The sequence below is a fragment of the Perca fluviatilis genome, chromosome 18 (assembly GCF_010015445.1).
Source record: "Perca fluviatilis chromosome 18, GENO_Pfluv_1.0, whole genome shotgun sequence".
NCBI classification, from domain to species: domain Eukaryota; kingdom Metazoa; phylum Chordata; class Actinopteri; order Perciformes; family Percidae; genus Perca; species Perca fluviatilis.
Genome location: NC_053129.1, coordinates 17,081,406 through 17,096,836, shown reverse-complemented (window position 1 = coordinate 17,096,836; position 15,431 = coordinate 17,081,406). Strand labels below are relative to the sequence as shown.

The window sequence follows — 15,431 nt, the reverse complement described above, 5'->3', positions numbered from 1 at the left end:
TGTCTCTTGTTATATGTGTTGACTGCTGTCTGTAATGTATTTTAAATAATTTTTTATGGTCATTTTAAACTGTATGTACAGTATGTCTAATGTATTGTATTTTCTAGCCCTCCTTCCCTTCCCCTAAGTGGCTTATTCACTTGTCAGGCCACCATTGTAAATAAGACCCTGTTCTTAATGACTTGCCTCTGAAAAATAAAGGTGAAATATAGGGCTGCACAATTAATCGAATTTTAATCACGATCACGATTTTGGCTTCCCACGATCAAATTTGCGTGATCGAGCGATATTTAAAATGAGTCATTCCCTTCATAGAACAGTTTTTGCAAAGCCAATCTAGCGCTCCATAAACCACTGTCTGATCACATGTCTCCATGAGCCAATCAGAACTGTTCCCTGCCTGCACCGCGCAGCTTAGTTTCTAGATGTAGACAGTCACAGAGGACAGAGTAACGTGAGGAAAATTCCACAACAGGTAGCAGTCGGTCATCATAAGCCGGTCACAATGTTTACCAGTTTACCAGTAAACGCAACGTTTTGTCCCGGCTGTGTTGTTTTTCAGACAACAGCAGTGACCAGTGCTAGTTTGTGTCTTTTAGCTCATAGCTTTAGCAGCAGACTGTTGAATGTCCCGCTGTTGGAATCCTACAGTGAAATACAGACACACTACACTGTTTAGTAGTCAGCATTTTAATCCAGTTACTACTGTGGCTAACGGTAGGCTAACATTACCTGCTGTGTAACGTGTTATTAGTGTTTACTAGCGTGACATGCAGTGATGTTTATGTTGCCTCTAACGTGGGTTTCGGAGCATCAGAGCGTAACGCAGACATGTAAGTGGCAGTGTAATGAGCCACAGAAATCCGTGTAGCTATTTCGTCCGGTAGATACCAGGCACCACATGCGCCGTTAACGTGAACAGAAAATTGCGTTGCCTGTATCTTTCACGGCAAACATGCATGTGTGGAAAGCGGTCGCACAACACCTGAAATGGCATACTCCTTCACAGTATCCTTCAATAAAGGAGGAATGTAGCACAATATGGATGTAAAAGCAGTTATAATTATATAATTATGTGACAATAAAATTTGTTTTGGCTAAAATCAACAAATAATCGTGATAATTAATCGTGATCTCAATATTGATCAAAATAATCGTGATTATCATTTTGGTCATAATCGTGCAGCCCTAGTGAAATAAAAATAAAAATAAATCAATTATACAGTAATGCCCCTCTGTATGGATGAGGATGCATAGACAAGAACATCCAGACAGCAGATGCAGGCAAGCAGAAGGGAGGAGGTTTGGACAGCCAATGTGAAAAGAATACGAGACTTTTCATATCCTAACAGACTGTGAGGGTCTGAGGATTTTTTGACATACTGTCAAAGAGGTGTGCGCATCAGGCAATGAGGCAAGGATTGAGGATTACACAGTTAGTGAATCAGATCTGTAGGAATACACAATGCAGCCTTGAAACACAGGCAAGCGGGTTATCAGGAGACTGGCAAACAAAAAGAGAGCTGCAGACCCAATAACCTTTGAACTAAATCAACTGTGATCATCACAGATACGGTGTAGCCCGCCTTCCGCTACCCTCTAAAGGATAATCGGTTATAGTTAGTGGAATGTACGGATTTACAGTAAGACGGTGCTTAAAGCATTTAAATCATAATTTTGTTTATAATAACAATGGATAAAATAACTATGAGTAATGTGAAAGAGGCCGCCTGAAGTTCCTACTCTGCAGTTCTCCTCAGCAGTACGGAGCTTTATAGCCTCATTCAGCTCATTGTTTTGTTTTTTTCCCAGCCCACAACTTTGTTCAGTCTCAATGGTCAAAAACCCACTGTAAGGTACGTCCTCAGCACCAATCAGCAGACAGACAAAGTTAGCAACTAGCTATTGAACAGTAGGGTACATTTAACAGCTAAAGCACTCAGGAGTAGGACAAAAAAAGGAGTGAATATTAAACTTGCGTTTGTCATGTAGCCCGAGACATGACTCCATATGAATGCTAATGTTGCTTTGTGAAAATATAGGCAACAGTTTGCTGACAAGTGTGCCATATCAGCTTAAACTATGATAAGATGTCAGTGTTGTGTCCACAGCTGATTTTAGCTCTTCCCCGGTGGCCAACAAATCTGTTATTGCAGGTTTACATAAGGTGGTGTAAATTAGTCCCTGGTGATACGGATGCACAGGCATTAGTTCAGGCAGCTCGCCCATTGTCAGAGTTCTGAGAGCCTGCTGGCAGCTTATCAGACAAAAGTGAACAGCAACAAACAGGGGCACACATATTTAGTGTATTATTTACACACAGTACATATACACATGCACCAAGCTGTGACCTATTAGACAAAGTTAAAATAGCAACTCCAAGCTTACAGTTTATGAGCCAATTCACTTTAAACTTAAAGGAATAGTTTGGCATTTTGGAAATATGCTTATTCACTTTTTTTGCCGAGAGTCAGATGAGAATATCAATACCACTCTCATATCTGTGCGGTAAATATGAAGCAACAGCTGGTAGATGATTAGCTTAGCTTAGCACAAATACTCTAAACAAGGGGAAACAGCTAGCCTGGCTCTGTCTGATATTAACAAAACCCACCTACCAGAATATTCTAAAGGTCACTAATTAACAACTTATATTTTGTTTGTTGAATCAGTTTTTTTGTTTAATGCATTACCATCAGACAGAGCCAGGCTCACCCTGTTTTCATTCTTTGTGCTAAGCTAAGCTAACTGGTTGCTGGCTGCAGCATTATATTTAGCGTACAGACGTGAGAGTGGTATCAACGTCTTATATAACTTTTATGTTTGTAAGTATCAAATATTTACCAAAATGCCAAACTATTTCTTTAAGTACATCTGAGCAGAGACACAAAAGTGATGTCTGAGAGGAATATAAAAAACTCAATAATCTTGAAAAAAATGTATTATAATTATTTGATTATGGCGGATAGAAAAAATATGTTTATTTTTGGATTGAAGTGTTTTTTCAGTTGACCCTATTTGCTGCTTTTCATTTTGTTCTGACAAGCTGCCAACTGCCTGGAAGGGCTCCAACCGAAGGAGAGACTATCCACTATAGCTAATCCAATAATATAAAAATCCACATCAGTAGTAAGTACTCATGTCAAGTCATATCAGCTTTTGTCAACAAAACTAATGCTGTTCTATTGTAAAAGAATATCAGAATTTTATTTCTGTTTGTCCCCTCTGCCAGAAGGTCAGCAGTCATGGTCAGGTCACTAATGATCCTGAATAATTACATGATTACTCAATCCATTCAAAACTTTAAAAAGATAACCTGTTGTTGTATCCCCTCTAATCTACATTGTAATTAATTAACACATTTTCATTTCATGCTCATTCTTAGAACAAAAAAACACAAACTTTTAAAACATTGTTTACTTTCTCTTAATTTGACCCAGAAATAAATAATAAACATAAAATTAATGACTGCTGAGGTCCCTGGGGGCTCTGTGAAATACACAATTTTTCTTTCCTCTTTTGATTAATGAATGGCATTTTAGATTTGTTGATATTGAGGAAAGAGAGCCAGAATGGAATACAAAGAGAAATGGAGTTCTACACTTTTCACATCAGAGACACACTGAGAGAGATAGAGAGTGTGTTATAGACAGACAAAGAGAGAGAGAGGGAGCGAGAGAGAGAGAGAGAGAGAGAGAGAGAGAGAGGGTGAGGATGGGGAGAGATTCATTTCTAAGATCAAAGTAACATTTGCTTCACTTACATCTCCTTAATGAGACATACAGACAGTGAGTGGGTATATACAGTATGTCTGCATGTGTGTGTGTGTGTGTTTCTATATGTACATGCATCTTCATGTATGGAAACTTCAACTATGAGTGTATTGCATGTATGTGTGTGTGTGTGTGTGTGTGTGTGTGTGCGCGCGCGCTTGCATAGCTATTTTGCTGCTGCCTTTGATCACAGATGACGGTGCTAATCAGACGCCTTTGTCAGAACAGCAAACAGACAGCGAGAGCAAAAGGAAAGATGAGAGAAACTTAAACATACTACTGGTATCAGTTTCACTCACACACTGTGGCTTGAGAGCATGGTTGTCATGGAAATCACAGCAGGCAGTCTGTTTGCGTGTGTACTGTATGAGTGTGCGTACATATGTGTGTACTGCACGGGAGGGCTGAGTATGCAGTGAAAGACAGATACAGTGTTTGTGTGTGTGTGTGTGTGTGTGTGTGTGTGTGTGTGTGTGTGTGTGTGTGTGTGTGTGTGTGTGTGTGTGTGTGTCCATCCTGGGTAGCGAGTGGGACACAGTTAGAAGGGAATTGTGCTGATTAGCTGAGGGGCTGGGGGGACAGAAGAGGAACAATACCAATTCCTTTCCTTCCCGCTCTCCCGCCTTGTCGCATCTGTCAGTGTCTGACTTTCCCACTACTCTCTCCTCCTCTTCCTCCACTCCCTCTATCTTTCTGCTTCTAAACCGACATGATGAGGATAGACTGGGGCACCATCACGTCTCGGGCATGGCCTCGGGGCACCAACATGAGTGCCAGCGCTGCTTATGGGTGCTACCATCCTAGCCAACACGATTTCTGTGCCAACTGCTTTCAGCCGGGAAACAGCCAGTGGAGACAATTAAGTGTCGCTCCAATTAGGAGGCGAAATGCAATAAATAAAAAGAGTGAGTGCATGTGTCCTCAAACGTGCTTGTTCATGGCTTTCAATTTGTGTTTCAGCACACATGTGGACATGAAAAATCTCTCCAACTAACTAAAATTTAGACTAAACTAAATTAAATGAGACATTTGGCCACAAATGAAAACCATGCTCACACATTATAAGGCCTTTTAGTTGCCTTAGGGAGAAACAAGAGAAAGTGGCACTTCATCTGAAACGAGTCTCACTGTAGAGCAAGAGACTCATTTCAGATGAAGTTGATTCATCTTTAACAAGATTAATTAACTGATCCCTTGAATGTACACTCCCTTAAGAGCGCACATATGTGTGTGTGTGTGTGTGTGTGTGTGTGTGTGTGTGTGTGTGTGTGTGTGTGTGTGTGTGAGTGCGTGTGTGTATGTGTTTCATCAGAGCCTGCCAAATGTCGGGAGTGCACCCAATTAGTTTGAGTCCGGGCCCACACACACCTGTCTACCTGCGCTGACAATGGCCCATGGCTGTGCGCGTACATTTACACGTTAATTGACCAGCTCGGGCCATTAATTAGTCAGTCAGGAAACTTAATGACTAGCTACTCAATGGTAGGTACCATCAACAGGGAGGGGGGAGTGCGCAGGCACAGCCACACGTGCAAACATACGCATGTGCAAACACCCAGCATGCTTGAATGCAGATACTGCACATATTGTATATTATACACTACTGCAAACATACAGAGGATTTAGGAATGCTAACAAGCATTTATGTGATGGCATGTGTTAATTTGAAATTTACATAGACAAATACATTTATCTCAATTAGTGAGACTTAAAGATCCCGGATCAGGGCACTTGTAAATAAGCTCCTAAAGTACAGTACCATTAAAGTAGAATTGCATTATATAAAGCTATAAACTCAAGAGAGAAACATATTTACATAGTTTATGATTTCTTGTGGAATACAAAACACACATATGCATCCTCAAATTAAGATGCTCAACTGCCACTGAATCATATTTTCCAAGATCACATATTTGTCTAATCTGATTCTATAAATATACGGTTTAAAAAGGTCTTCGACAACTGACATGACTAGAAATGTCTGTTACAGTATGAGCGATACGATCATGAAAAGGCATTAGTGAATCACATCACACATACAGTTATAGTTATCTATCCGTGAATCTGGGGGGGCGGAGCTACTGAAGGGGGCAGTTGAGTTCAAATATCAACAATCTTTGTGCAAAATCCCGTACTGCACCTTTAAGCAGTAACCCACCTTTTTTATAGCTCAAAGCCCATTCTGTTACATAATGGTAATGTGTATCATTCATATCATTCACATGTTTCTAGATGGAATGAGTGAGTAATATATCCATCCTCTTTACAAATTCACTACACCATTTCTACCCTGTTCTCTCTTAGATCCACCCATCAATTTCTAGTATGTTTTCAAATTATATTGCCCAGCATTTGATGTTATGACCTCGGAGAAAAGAAAAGAAAAATAACCCAACAGTCAAGTACCAGTGTTATGTTTTTAGAGTACTTGGTACTCAAATTGTTTCTCAAGTAATGTATACTCAACATCTCTCTGTTGTGTGAGAGGCTGATGAGTCATGGCTGTGTGCGTGTGTGAGTGCAGCTGTGCACGTTACCTCTCTGTCTTTCAGAACAGCCTGAGAGTTGTAGAGCAGCAGAAGACGGACATCGCTGTCTCGGAGGCTGAAGTTACTCTCCAGGATCTGCAGCACGTTGATTCGAGGGCGCACAGGGAGCGCCGCGTCACCGCAGAATGGACGCAACCAAGCCAGGAGGTCGTCTGAAGTCACCGCGTTGTCACTGAGAGAGGACGGTGAGAAAGACAGCAGTGAGACAAGCTGAGTGAGGCAGAGATTAAGAGACAGAGATAGAGAAGTAAAGTTGAAAGGTGCTTCTAAAAAGGAAAAAAGAAAAAAGTAGAAATATAGCTGAAGTTATCGAGTGGTCTGGAGTCCAATTCAAGTTCAAGGCTGAAAAATTCCATAAACTTACCAGGAGAAATGTTCACAAACACAAAACTCAAATTTAAATAGACATCCAATTTATTTCTATGACTAATTTACACAAATATTGTTTGTATTCACACTTGTATTCACACAAATTAGATCCAAATTAATCAATTAGTCGATTGACAGAAAACTAATCTGCAACTTTTTCATTCCCGCTTCTCAAATATGAGCATTGGCTGCTTTTCTTTGTCTTTTGGATTATCAAATTGAATTTATTTTGCAATTCAGACATTTGAAGAAGTCACCTTAGGTTTTTGGAAAACTGTAAGGGCATTTTCCACAATCTTCTGACATTTTATATACTAAATGATTAATCGAGAAAATAACCCAATGATGAATTATTAATGAAAATAATTCTTAGTTGCAGACCTCATTCAGAGAGCAAAGAAAAAGAAGCTTAGAGGAAATCGCTTTGTGCATGACTACACTGAAAGGCAGCAAATGAGGAGTGGCTGATAGTCACAAAAAGCTGACCAGCGTGTAAAATAGAAGGTGCTATTCAAATGTTGTCATCTTAAAAAAGCTAGCATGCAAGTTGGCAGGTGCCTCTTGTAGATTCAACTACCAAGCAGATATTTTACTGCCATTTGACACTTAGCCCGTGTTAATTTCAGGCATTGAAAAGAGCTGAGAGAGAGTAAAGAGCAACATAGGAAGAGAAACAACTTAAGAATTATGTATGACAAAAGTGCATGTGGTTAGCGTGTGTGTGTGTGTGTGTGTGATCTAGATAACCTACCCACTCTGGACATTATTGTGCACAGCGGTCACCATGGCCTCCAGGACCCTGAGGGGTTGTGGGTAATTTGTCAGGGCATCTGGGTCTCCACTGAAAAACAAATCACATCACCAGCTTATCTAACATAATACGTTAATTAAGATAACACTTTCAAATTACCACAATACAATACAGACGGACAACAACTGAGAAAAAAAAATCAAAGGCTTTCTTCTCAGGGACAGTGATAGTTAAAAACATGTCTGACAGCAATTAGATGTTTGAGGCAAACTCAGCTTTGTAAAAATAACCAGCATGAAATGATTCCCTGTTATTATTAAGTACCAGAGACATGAAGCAACAGAAATACATTCAAACCTGTCTCCATTGTTACAAGCTGTGAAAATGTTAGTGAAATTAACCTGAATACATAATCATTCAACGTTGATTTTTTTTTTTTTAAATAAGGTGTAAATGTAATTTAATGGCACATACTAGTAGGTGAGTGAAAAAGGTAATGTGTGATCTTTCTGCAGTGTCATTGGTGTATTTCGTGGTGTGGCTCTGGGTTCTGCTGCAGTGTGTACGTACTGTATGTCGCAAGAGGAGGGTTATTTTCACAAAGAAAGGGGGAGAAAAAAAGTCTGATTTCCCCCGACTCCACTCCGTTTGCTGCTGGGCTCATGTGCGTCCACACACACACAAACGCGCCAAGGCCCATGCATAACACACACACACACACACAATACACATACGTGCACGCAACATACAAATGATCTGGCAAAAGGTGGAAAGACGACGCAGCATTTTCTTTATTGCATTTTACCATTTAACATTTTCTCTTTTCAGACACACAAACACAGAGTAGTTATGACAGATACAAAAGATGGCCATTAGTGTAAGGCTCAGGTATGCCTACTGCGCCAGACTGAAGGCTTCGGGAGAGCCAAAAACAAGACCAGCTCATTCATACCTGCCAAACACAATGCTTCGAGAAAGCCCTGCAACAATGGACAAATACACACACACACACACACACACACACACACACACACACACACACACACACACACACACACACACACACACACACACACGTGCGCGCACACACGCGCACACACACAGTATACTTGAATGCATAAAGGGATATTCAAATGTGAGTATTCAAACAGAGTGACATGTTCAAAGGAAATAATACCTCTAGTGAACGCATAAGGCTGTGTGTGTGTGTGTGTGTGTGTGTGTGTGTGTGTGTGTGTGTGTGTGTGTGTGTGTGAGAGAGAGCAGAGTGAGATCTGTAGGGGAACAGCTGTATCAGGCTGCATTAATTATAAGAAGATAATGAATCAGAGAAAGGGGGAAAGCATGTGCGTGCAAGAAAGTGTGCGTGTGTGTTCATCAGGGATGGTGCCCTCATGTCTAATTAACTTTGAATGTATGAGAGTCTATGCACGTGCAAGAGTATTTTCTGGTGTGTGTGTGTGTGTAAATGCAGGTGCCATCTATCTGCACTATGCGCCATTGAGCAGCCATAAAGAAGCGGGAAATGAGGCAGGAATATAATCAAAGGGATTGGCACTCATTTATCAAGCCCATCAGATGGCCCGATGATATCTGGCCCTGTCAGTAAAACCTTGCTCATTGGTCTGTCCGTGTTAGCAAACAAGTTCCATGGGGCATCAAGGACAAAAACACTGCTCTGAAAATAAGCTTTTAATTTAAGCCTACGTAACTGCATGCATTTTGTAGTTTTGGATGTTAAGTCTGACAACATCCAAGTATTTTCCGTGGCCCTAAACTCTAGCAGCCCTGCAGACATGTCGGCCTGAATCATCTCTCACTTCCTTTTGAATGCAGTGAGCAGGAAGACGCCAATAAAATGCTGTGAGTCCAACTCCCACAGGCAGCTACTGTAGATTCAATCCAACACTTCAGGCATTTGTTCTGACAGTGTTTTTCCCACCAACATGCCCAAAGTGGACCAATATACAGTAGAACAAAATGTTTTCAGATATAGACAAACAACAGAGATCAGGTAGTAGGTGGTGTGCTCATGTGGCCTTCAATGTCTTAGAATAAACATCATAAAGCCCGCTTTTGAGGTGAATGAAGATAATTCTCTTAATCTGACTTGTTTTAAAAATCCATATATTTTTACATTCATATGTATGTAATCTTACCAGACAGGTATGAAAGGGGTGCACGTAGATTATAATGTTGTTTGACAAGGCGCAACAGTGAATGTAAAAGAGGAAAAAGGGAAATACATGTACTAAAATGACAATTTGATTTTCGTCCTACCTTCGTTAGGCTTGTCACAGGGGGTGGTATCTTTGATTGTGCACACAAGCCTACAGCGTTGTCATTTTCTCACCACTGTACTATTATTAACCATTTTCTGCCTTAGAGTGTGCAACACCATTTATGATTTATAACCCAGTGAAAACACCAATAAAAAAATAAAAATAAAAAAGCAGGAAATATAATTATAAAATGCAACTGCAGTGGCTTGGCAGCATTAAGTCGGTTTGACTATATAGGAAAATGTATAAAGGGAATTTAGTCATGTAGTTTATTTTAATAGGACATATGACTTCTAGACTCTGCAAAGGTGGGCCTTCATTGCTGGCCAATATATATATATATATATATATATATATATATATATATATATATATATATATATATATATATATATAAAGTTTTTCATTCAATATATTCAGACTTTCACTTTCATTCAATATATTCAGACTTTCATTCAAGATATTCAAACTTTACATAATAATTTTCCTAAACGGCATGTCAAAATATATATATTAATTTCTAAAATAAATATATATATATATATATATATATATATTAATTTCTAAAATAAATATATTTATTATTTTCATATGTATTTTAGAAAGTCCGTTCCCACAAGTTTATTACCGTAATTTCATTGCTAATCTCTCCCTGGGTTGTGCAGCTTCAAGTGCATCTCATAAATTAGATCTTTTATCAGATTTCCCCTCTGTGCTGTCTCCGGGTGAAAAATCTACTCTAAGGCCTTCAAAATTTCGAATGACTCACTCTGCTGTTTAAGCAAATAAGGACAATGTTGTTGATTGTCATATTCTTTAGCCAATCACATTTCGAGTTTGCCCTGTTGGGCGTATTCTTTGACAGGCCAGAGCCTTCTAGCTGGCCCAGCCACCTACGTCGACATTTTTCAGACCAGTTAATATACGGTGGCTGAGAAGCAAAACTAGCTATTATCACATAACCGTAGCAGTAACGTTAGTTCAAGTTCGCTTCAAGTTTTAGATGTAAAGTTAGTGAAAGAAAGGTGGATGTACTTTTCCTTTAAATGATGAGCAGCTTTTGCTATGTGTAATGGATTTGTCTGCATTTTAGTTAAATGATTTTACTAGCTATTACTGCTTGCTTTAGATCACGTGTCAAACTCAAGGCCCGCAGGCCAAATCCGGCCCCTTGCAACTTCTGATCCGGCCCGCATATCGATTTCGGTTCACAATAAATTTTGGGAAACTGTTTTTTCAACTTGCAATTATGCAACACTCAAAGCAGAATTTGGCAAATTTGCCGACTTTGAGACTCAGAAATTCCCACAGAACCAGAGAGTTTGCATATTCAGGTTTTGAAAGAGGTTGTTGTGAGTCAGCTGTGTGGTAGCCTACTTAGAAAATGTAATCATTGTTTTGCTTGATTTGCTCAATTCTAGGATGGCTTTGGAATGTTTTTGCTCACTTTTTCAGGGCTTTATGTGGACCAAACTGTAAATGAGAAGACTACATGAGACATGCAATAATTGAGTGAAAGTTTACTTTTTCGATGAAATAAAAGCATGTCAATAAACTATGCATGTCTGGCCCTTGACGTGATTCTCTTTTTCCACTGTGGCCCTTAGTGAAATTGAGTTTGACACCCCTGCTTTAGATAGTTGCTGCTGGTGTTAAAGGTTTGAGCAATGTCAGTGGCCGCTGTGCACTGTGCCTGTGTGTGCGTGGTGGCATGTATGTGTTGTTGAGCCCCAGCAGCTTGGCTGCAATTTGTGGGGAAGCGTGTTGATCGCTGATTGAGTTATTTGTGTTTTTGATTGCTTTGTGGCCGTCGTATGAGTAAATGTGACCTGTTGTTGTGGGTTTGTTTTTGTCTTTTTGGTAATTACATTAATTTGGACTATATGTGATGCAGCATCATGTCATACTGCGTGAAAGTGATGGCTTCAGTCTCCGTGTATTCATGTCTCTACAATAGTGTATTGAAAGTCTCTAGGTGTTGAGCTTTGTGTTAAATGACTTTATTCCACACGATAATGTCCTAGTGTCATGGTGAGGTTATTCAAAGATGGTTTAATTGCTGTAGAATAGTACTGAAGGCCCAGGTGTAAAATACATGGCCCGACACTGAGACTCAGAAATGTAATTATGTTGAAAAGTAAATTTTGTACTTTTAAATTAGTGTAGAATGTTGTTTTTGCTATTTAAAATGTCTTATTTTGTGCCTAGAAGTCATGTCATCACCGTGAGGTTGCCAGGCAACCAGTAAGTATTCCTGGAAGTCACTGCGCCAAGTCATAGCAGTTTTCTGTATGGATGATCTTGTTTAAAACAACATGTTAATGTGCTGCACTTTAGAGGTGCTGGTAGGTTTATTATTGAACTTTAAAGAAAGCCAGGGCAGCAGTTTTAGCCTGCTTCCACTCTTTATGCTAAGCTAAGCCATTTGCCTATACACACAGTAGATGACACGTGACTGATACCCATGTATTGCTCCAGCTCTATAGTTAGAGCAGACATGAGAATGTTATTGATTTTCTCATCTAACTCTGCAATAAGGCAAAAAAGTGTATTTTCAAAAATGCTGAATAATTGCTTCAAGTGTACAGCCAAACTTATCTTGAGTTCATTGTGTATTTTCTCGATGAAAGGTTTTTGGTATATAGTGTGTTGTATGGAGAAAGGGAGAGAGACAATACCTGAGTGCGGCCACTACTCGCTCCATTGCGTCACGAAGCACCGTTTTAACAGAGAGGTCTAGGGGTCCAACAGCCACGCGCAGAATCTCTGTAATGCAGTCCAGAGGCTGTCCATCAGTTGCCATGGTGATTGCCAGCTCATGGACTTTTGACCTCTCGGATCGGGACAAATCATAAAGTTGCCTGTAACGCTGGAATACAAAAAAAAAAAAGGCAGAAAGGAAAAGCATAAGGAGGCAGTCTCCTATTCAGAGACAGGAATTGAAGTGCAGTGTGGTTTAGGAAGTACAAAATTTTGTGAGTGAAGTTTGTTGTTGAGCGGTCGGTTCCCTACAGGTATTAACCTAGAGGGCAGCAATGGCCTGAACCTGCTCACTCTCTCTTCTGCCCTGCTCACCTTTGTTTGTTTTTCTCTCTTCCAATAAAAAAGGGCTGAGGATTTCCTCCTGGCGAGTCGGACATGGCATTTGGTTGTGTGTGTGACAGTCCATGTGTGTCTTTAAATATACATTTCCTGATCTTACAATCTTTTCACCATAAAGTATCATCAATCATCATATCAATTCCGTTTTTTTTCTCTTTGTTTTCTTTGTAAATCCACAATTGATTTTATTTCTCCATAGGCAGAGCTCTCTCATCTTTGAGTAAACATTTCACTAAGGTACATGACGTCAGAAAAGTAGTCAAAATCTGAACAGTAGGTGCAAAGAGCTGTAGTCTGAAGTTTGTATCGTCACTGCTGCCACCCAAGAACAAGCTTGATGACACTAGCTGTCCCTCTTAGTTTGAAATACAGGACTTCTAAGGCTGGTTAATTGTTACAACTCCACAGTAAATGTATGACAAGTATCACTGTGCAAAAATAATAATTCTGCAGCTACTGTAGTCAGAAGTGAAAACCTGGGGGTGTGACGGCTTTCAAAGAAGCTAGATGCACAGCACTGCTGGTAATGCAGAGCTAGGAGTTTTGTGGTCTGTCAGCTTTTAGAAAGCAATCTGAAAGTACTTTACTTTAAAAAAATCTTTGCACTTAATATATTCATTGTGAGGTACTGGCGGAGAGCTTCCGTTGATTCCCCTTTACACTCTGAGCAAGACATTGACAGTCTTGGCATTGGACTCACCCAAAGGTGACATTCATATAGGATATTCATGATATAGGGACAGCCTATATTCATAATACATGGTATTCATAGGTAGAATATCAAGACCAAGCTGAAGACTGAAGAGTGTTTGCTTTTTTAGATAATGTTCACTGTGAGCTCTGATGTGCTCTGTGCTCTGATCTGAGTGTCATGCAGTCTGGGAGTCAAGTTTGAGACCGCAGTCGTCTCTTGGAAAAATGTAGATCTTTCAGTACATATGTGTACATAAGTGAAACAGCGAGAGTATCCAGTCAATTTACCAAAAGACACCCCCCCCCCGATATCGTATATGTCTCTTTTACCACACCACAGACGACAAGAGATTCATCTTGAAGGCCGAAAAACATAATAGACATCACAGATCTTTTTTTATAAAGACAACACCAGAGAAGAGAAGGCATGGAGTTTAACTGTAGGAGTGCCTGGAGTGGAAAGGGGTGCTCACGATACGATATCATCACAATACTGATGTCACGATACGATATTATTGCGTTTTTAAACATATTGCAATATTCTGCAATGTCCTCCAATTAATTTTTTTCCAACTTCAAATTTTTCCCAATTTCAAATTACGTCCTGTTTATGTGCGTTTTTATCTGAAAAGATACATTTCTCCGTTTGTTCATCTCACTTAAATTTTTTTGCCACGGAAAATATGGCAATACTATGCTGTATCGATTTTTTCCCCCAACCCCTAGTAGATACTAGCTTAATAAACATGTAATTGTTCTGTAAAGCACAAAGTAGAGACAATGAAATCTGCAAGTCGGTCAGGCAAGACGCTCCGCTTCTGAGACGCTCACAGTGTGTTATGGCACATGGCGGAGGACGGAACCAAACTGTAACGCAGCCGGAACGCAGCACAGACATGCCGTGTGGAAAATCGGGGTAAGAGTAGCTCGATGAGGTGGTTTTGGAAGATGCCTCTTGGCTGCTTCCTTTTCTAGGTGTTGTGGGCATTACAAGCTCGATGGATGGGACAATAGATGAATGCATGGATATTTGGAACATCCTTGTACCGTAAGAAATGGTAATACAAAATTCCCCCAACAGCAAATGATATTGGTGGTTTTGGAGCGCCCTGTTGGTGTAGGGGTAACAGTGCTAACCATGAACCTCAATATCTCCAATTTGTTTCATGTCATCCCTCTCCTCATTTCCTGTCATCTCTCTACTGTTGCTATAGAAATAAAGTCAAAAAATGCCCATTTAAAAAACAATGGTGGTAATTTTGTATGTTATAGCACTAAGAAAAAAAATAAATAATCTACAGTTTTTGATCTATTGTTCATAACATCAAAGGGACATGGTTCTAATACAGAACTGTACTAACTTCTATACAATACAGCTGCAGTGTGTAATTTGCTGTCCTCACAGCAGGTCAAGGCGCCTGTGGTGGATTCCTCTACGATCCACTATTATTCCCAGCAGCTGGTCACGTACACTTGATAAATGACCACAGTATAGCCAAACAGAGCCTACAGGGCTCCTTCTATCTATCTCTTTCTATCTACCTGTCCTTTCCTGGTTCTTATATCCTTTTCATCTATCTCCAAGGATATAATCGCTTCCTGCACCAGTAGAAGGAAAGTTACATCGTAGGGGTTGGACTGTGTGTCTGTGTGACTTTAGCGTAACCTCTGCCTTGTAATCTTCTTCACTAATTTGTAGGGTATGTGTTTTTAAACGCAGATAAAACAGGGGCGAAATATTACAAACGGTGTGGGGGTCAGAAATGAACATGGGTTTTTCATGGGTGTCTCATGGTCGTCATAGCAACACTGAGCTCGCCAAATCATAAGGTCGCCTCTCTCTGGTCACACACACACACACACACACACACACACACACACACACACACACACACACACACACACACACACA

General features: G+C 40.0%; 1 protein-coding gene across 2 annotated transcripts in view; it reads right to left on the bottom strand.

Moving 5' to 3' along the window:
* The window catches only part of nbas (NBAS subunit of NRZ tethering complex), a 168,951-nt gene that overhangs the window by 37,580 nt on the left and 115,940 nt on the right, over nt 1–15,431 (bottom strand). For both annotated transcript variants that reach the window (XM_039781403.1, XM_039781404.1), the window contains 3 exons: nt 12,403–12,593; nt 7,443–7,532; nt 6,311–6,494 (listed from right to left, as the gene is read on the bottom strand). In XM_039781403.1, coding sequence (XP_039637337.1) covers nt 6,311–6,494; nt 7,443–7,532; nt 12,403–12,593 — 465 coding nt within the window. The remainder of the gene's footprint in view (nt 1–6,310; nt 6,495–7,442; nt 7,533–12,402; nt 12,594–15,431) is intronic.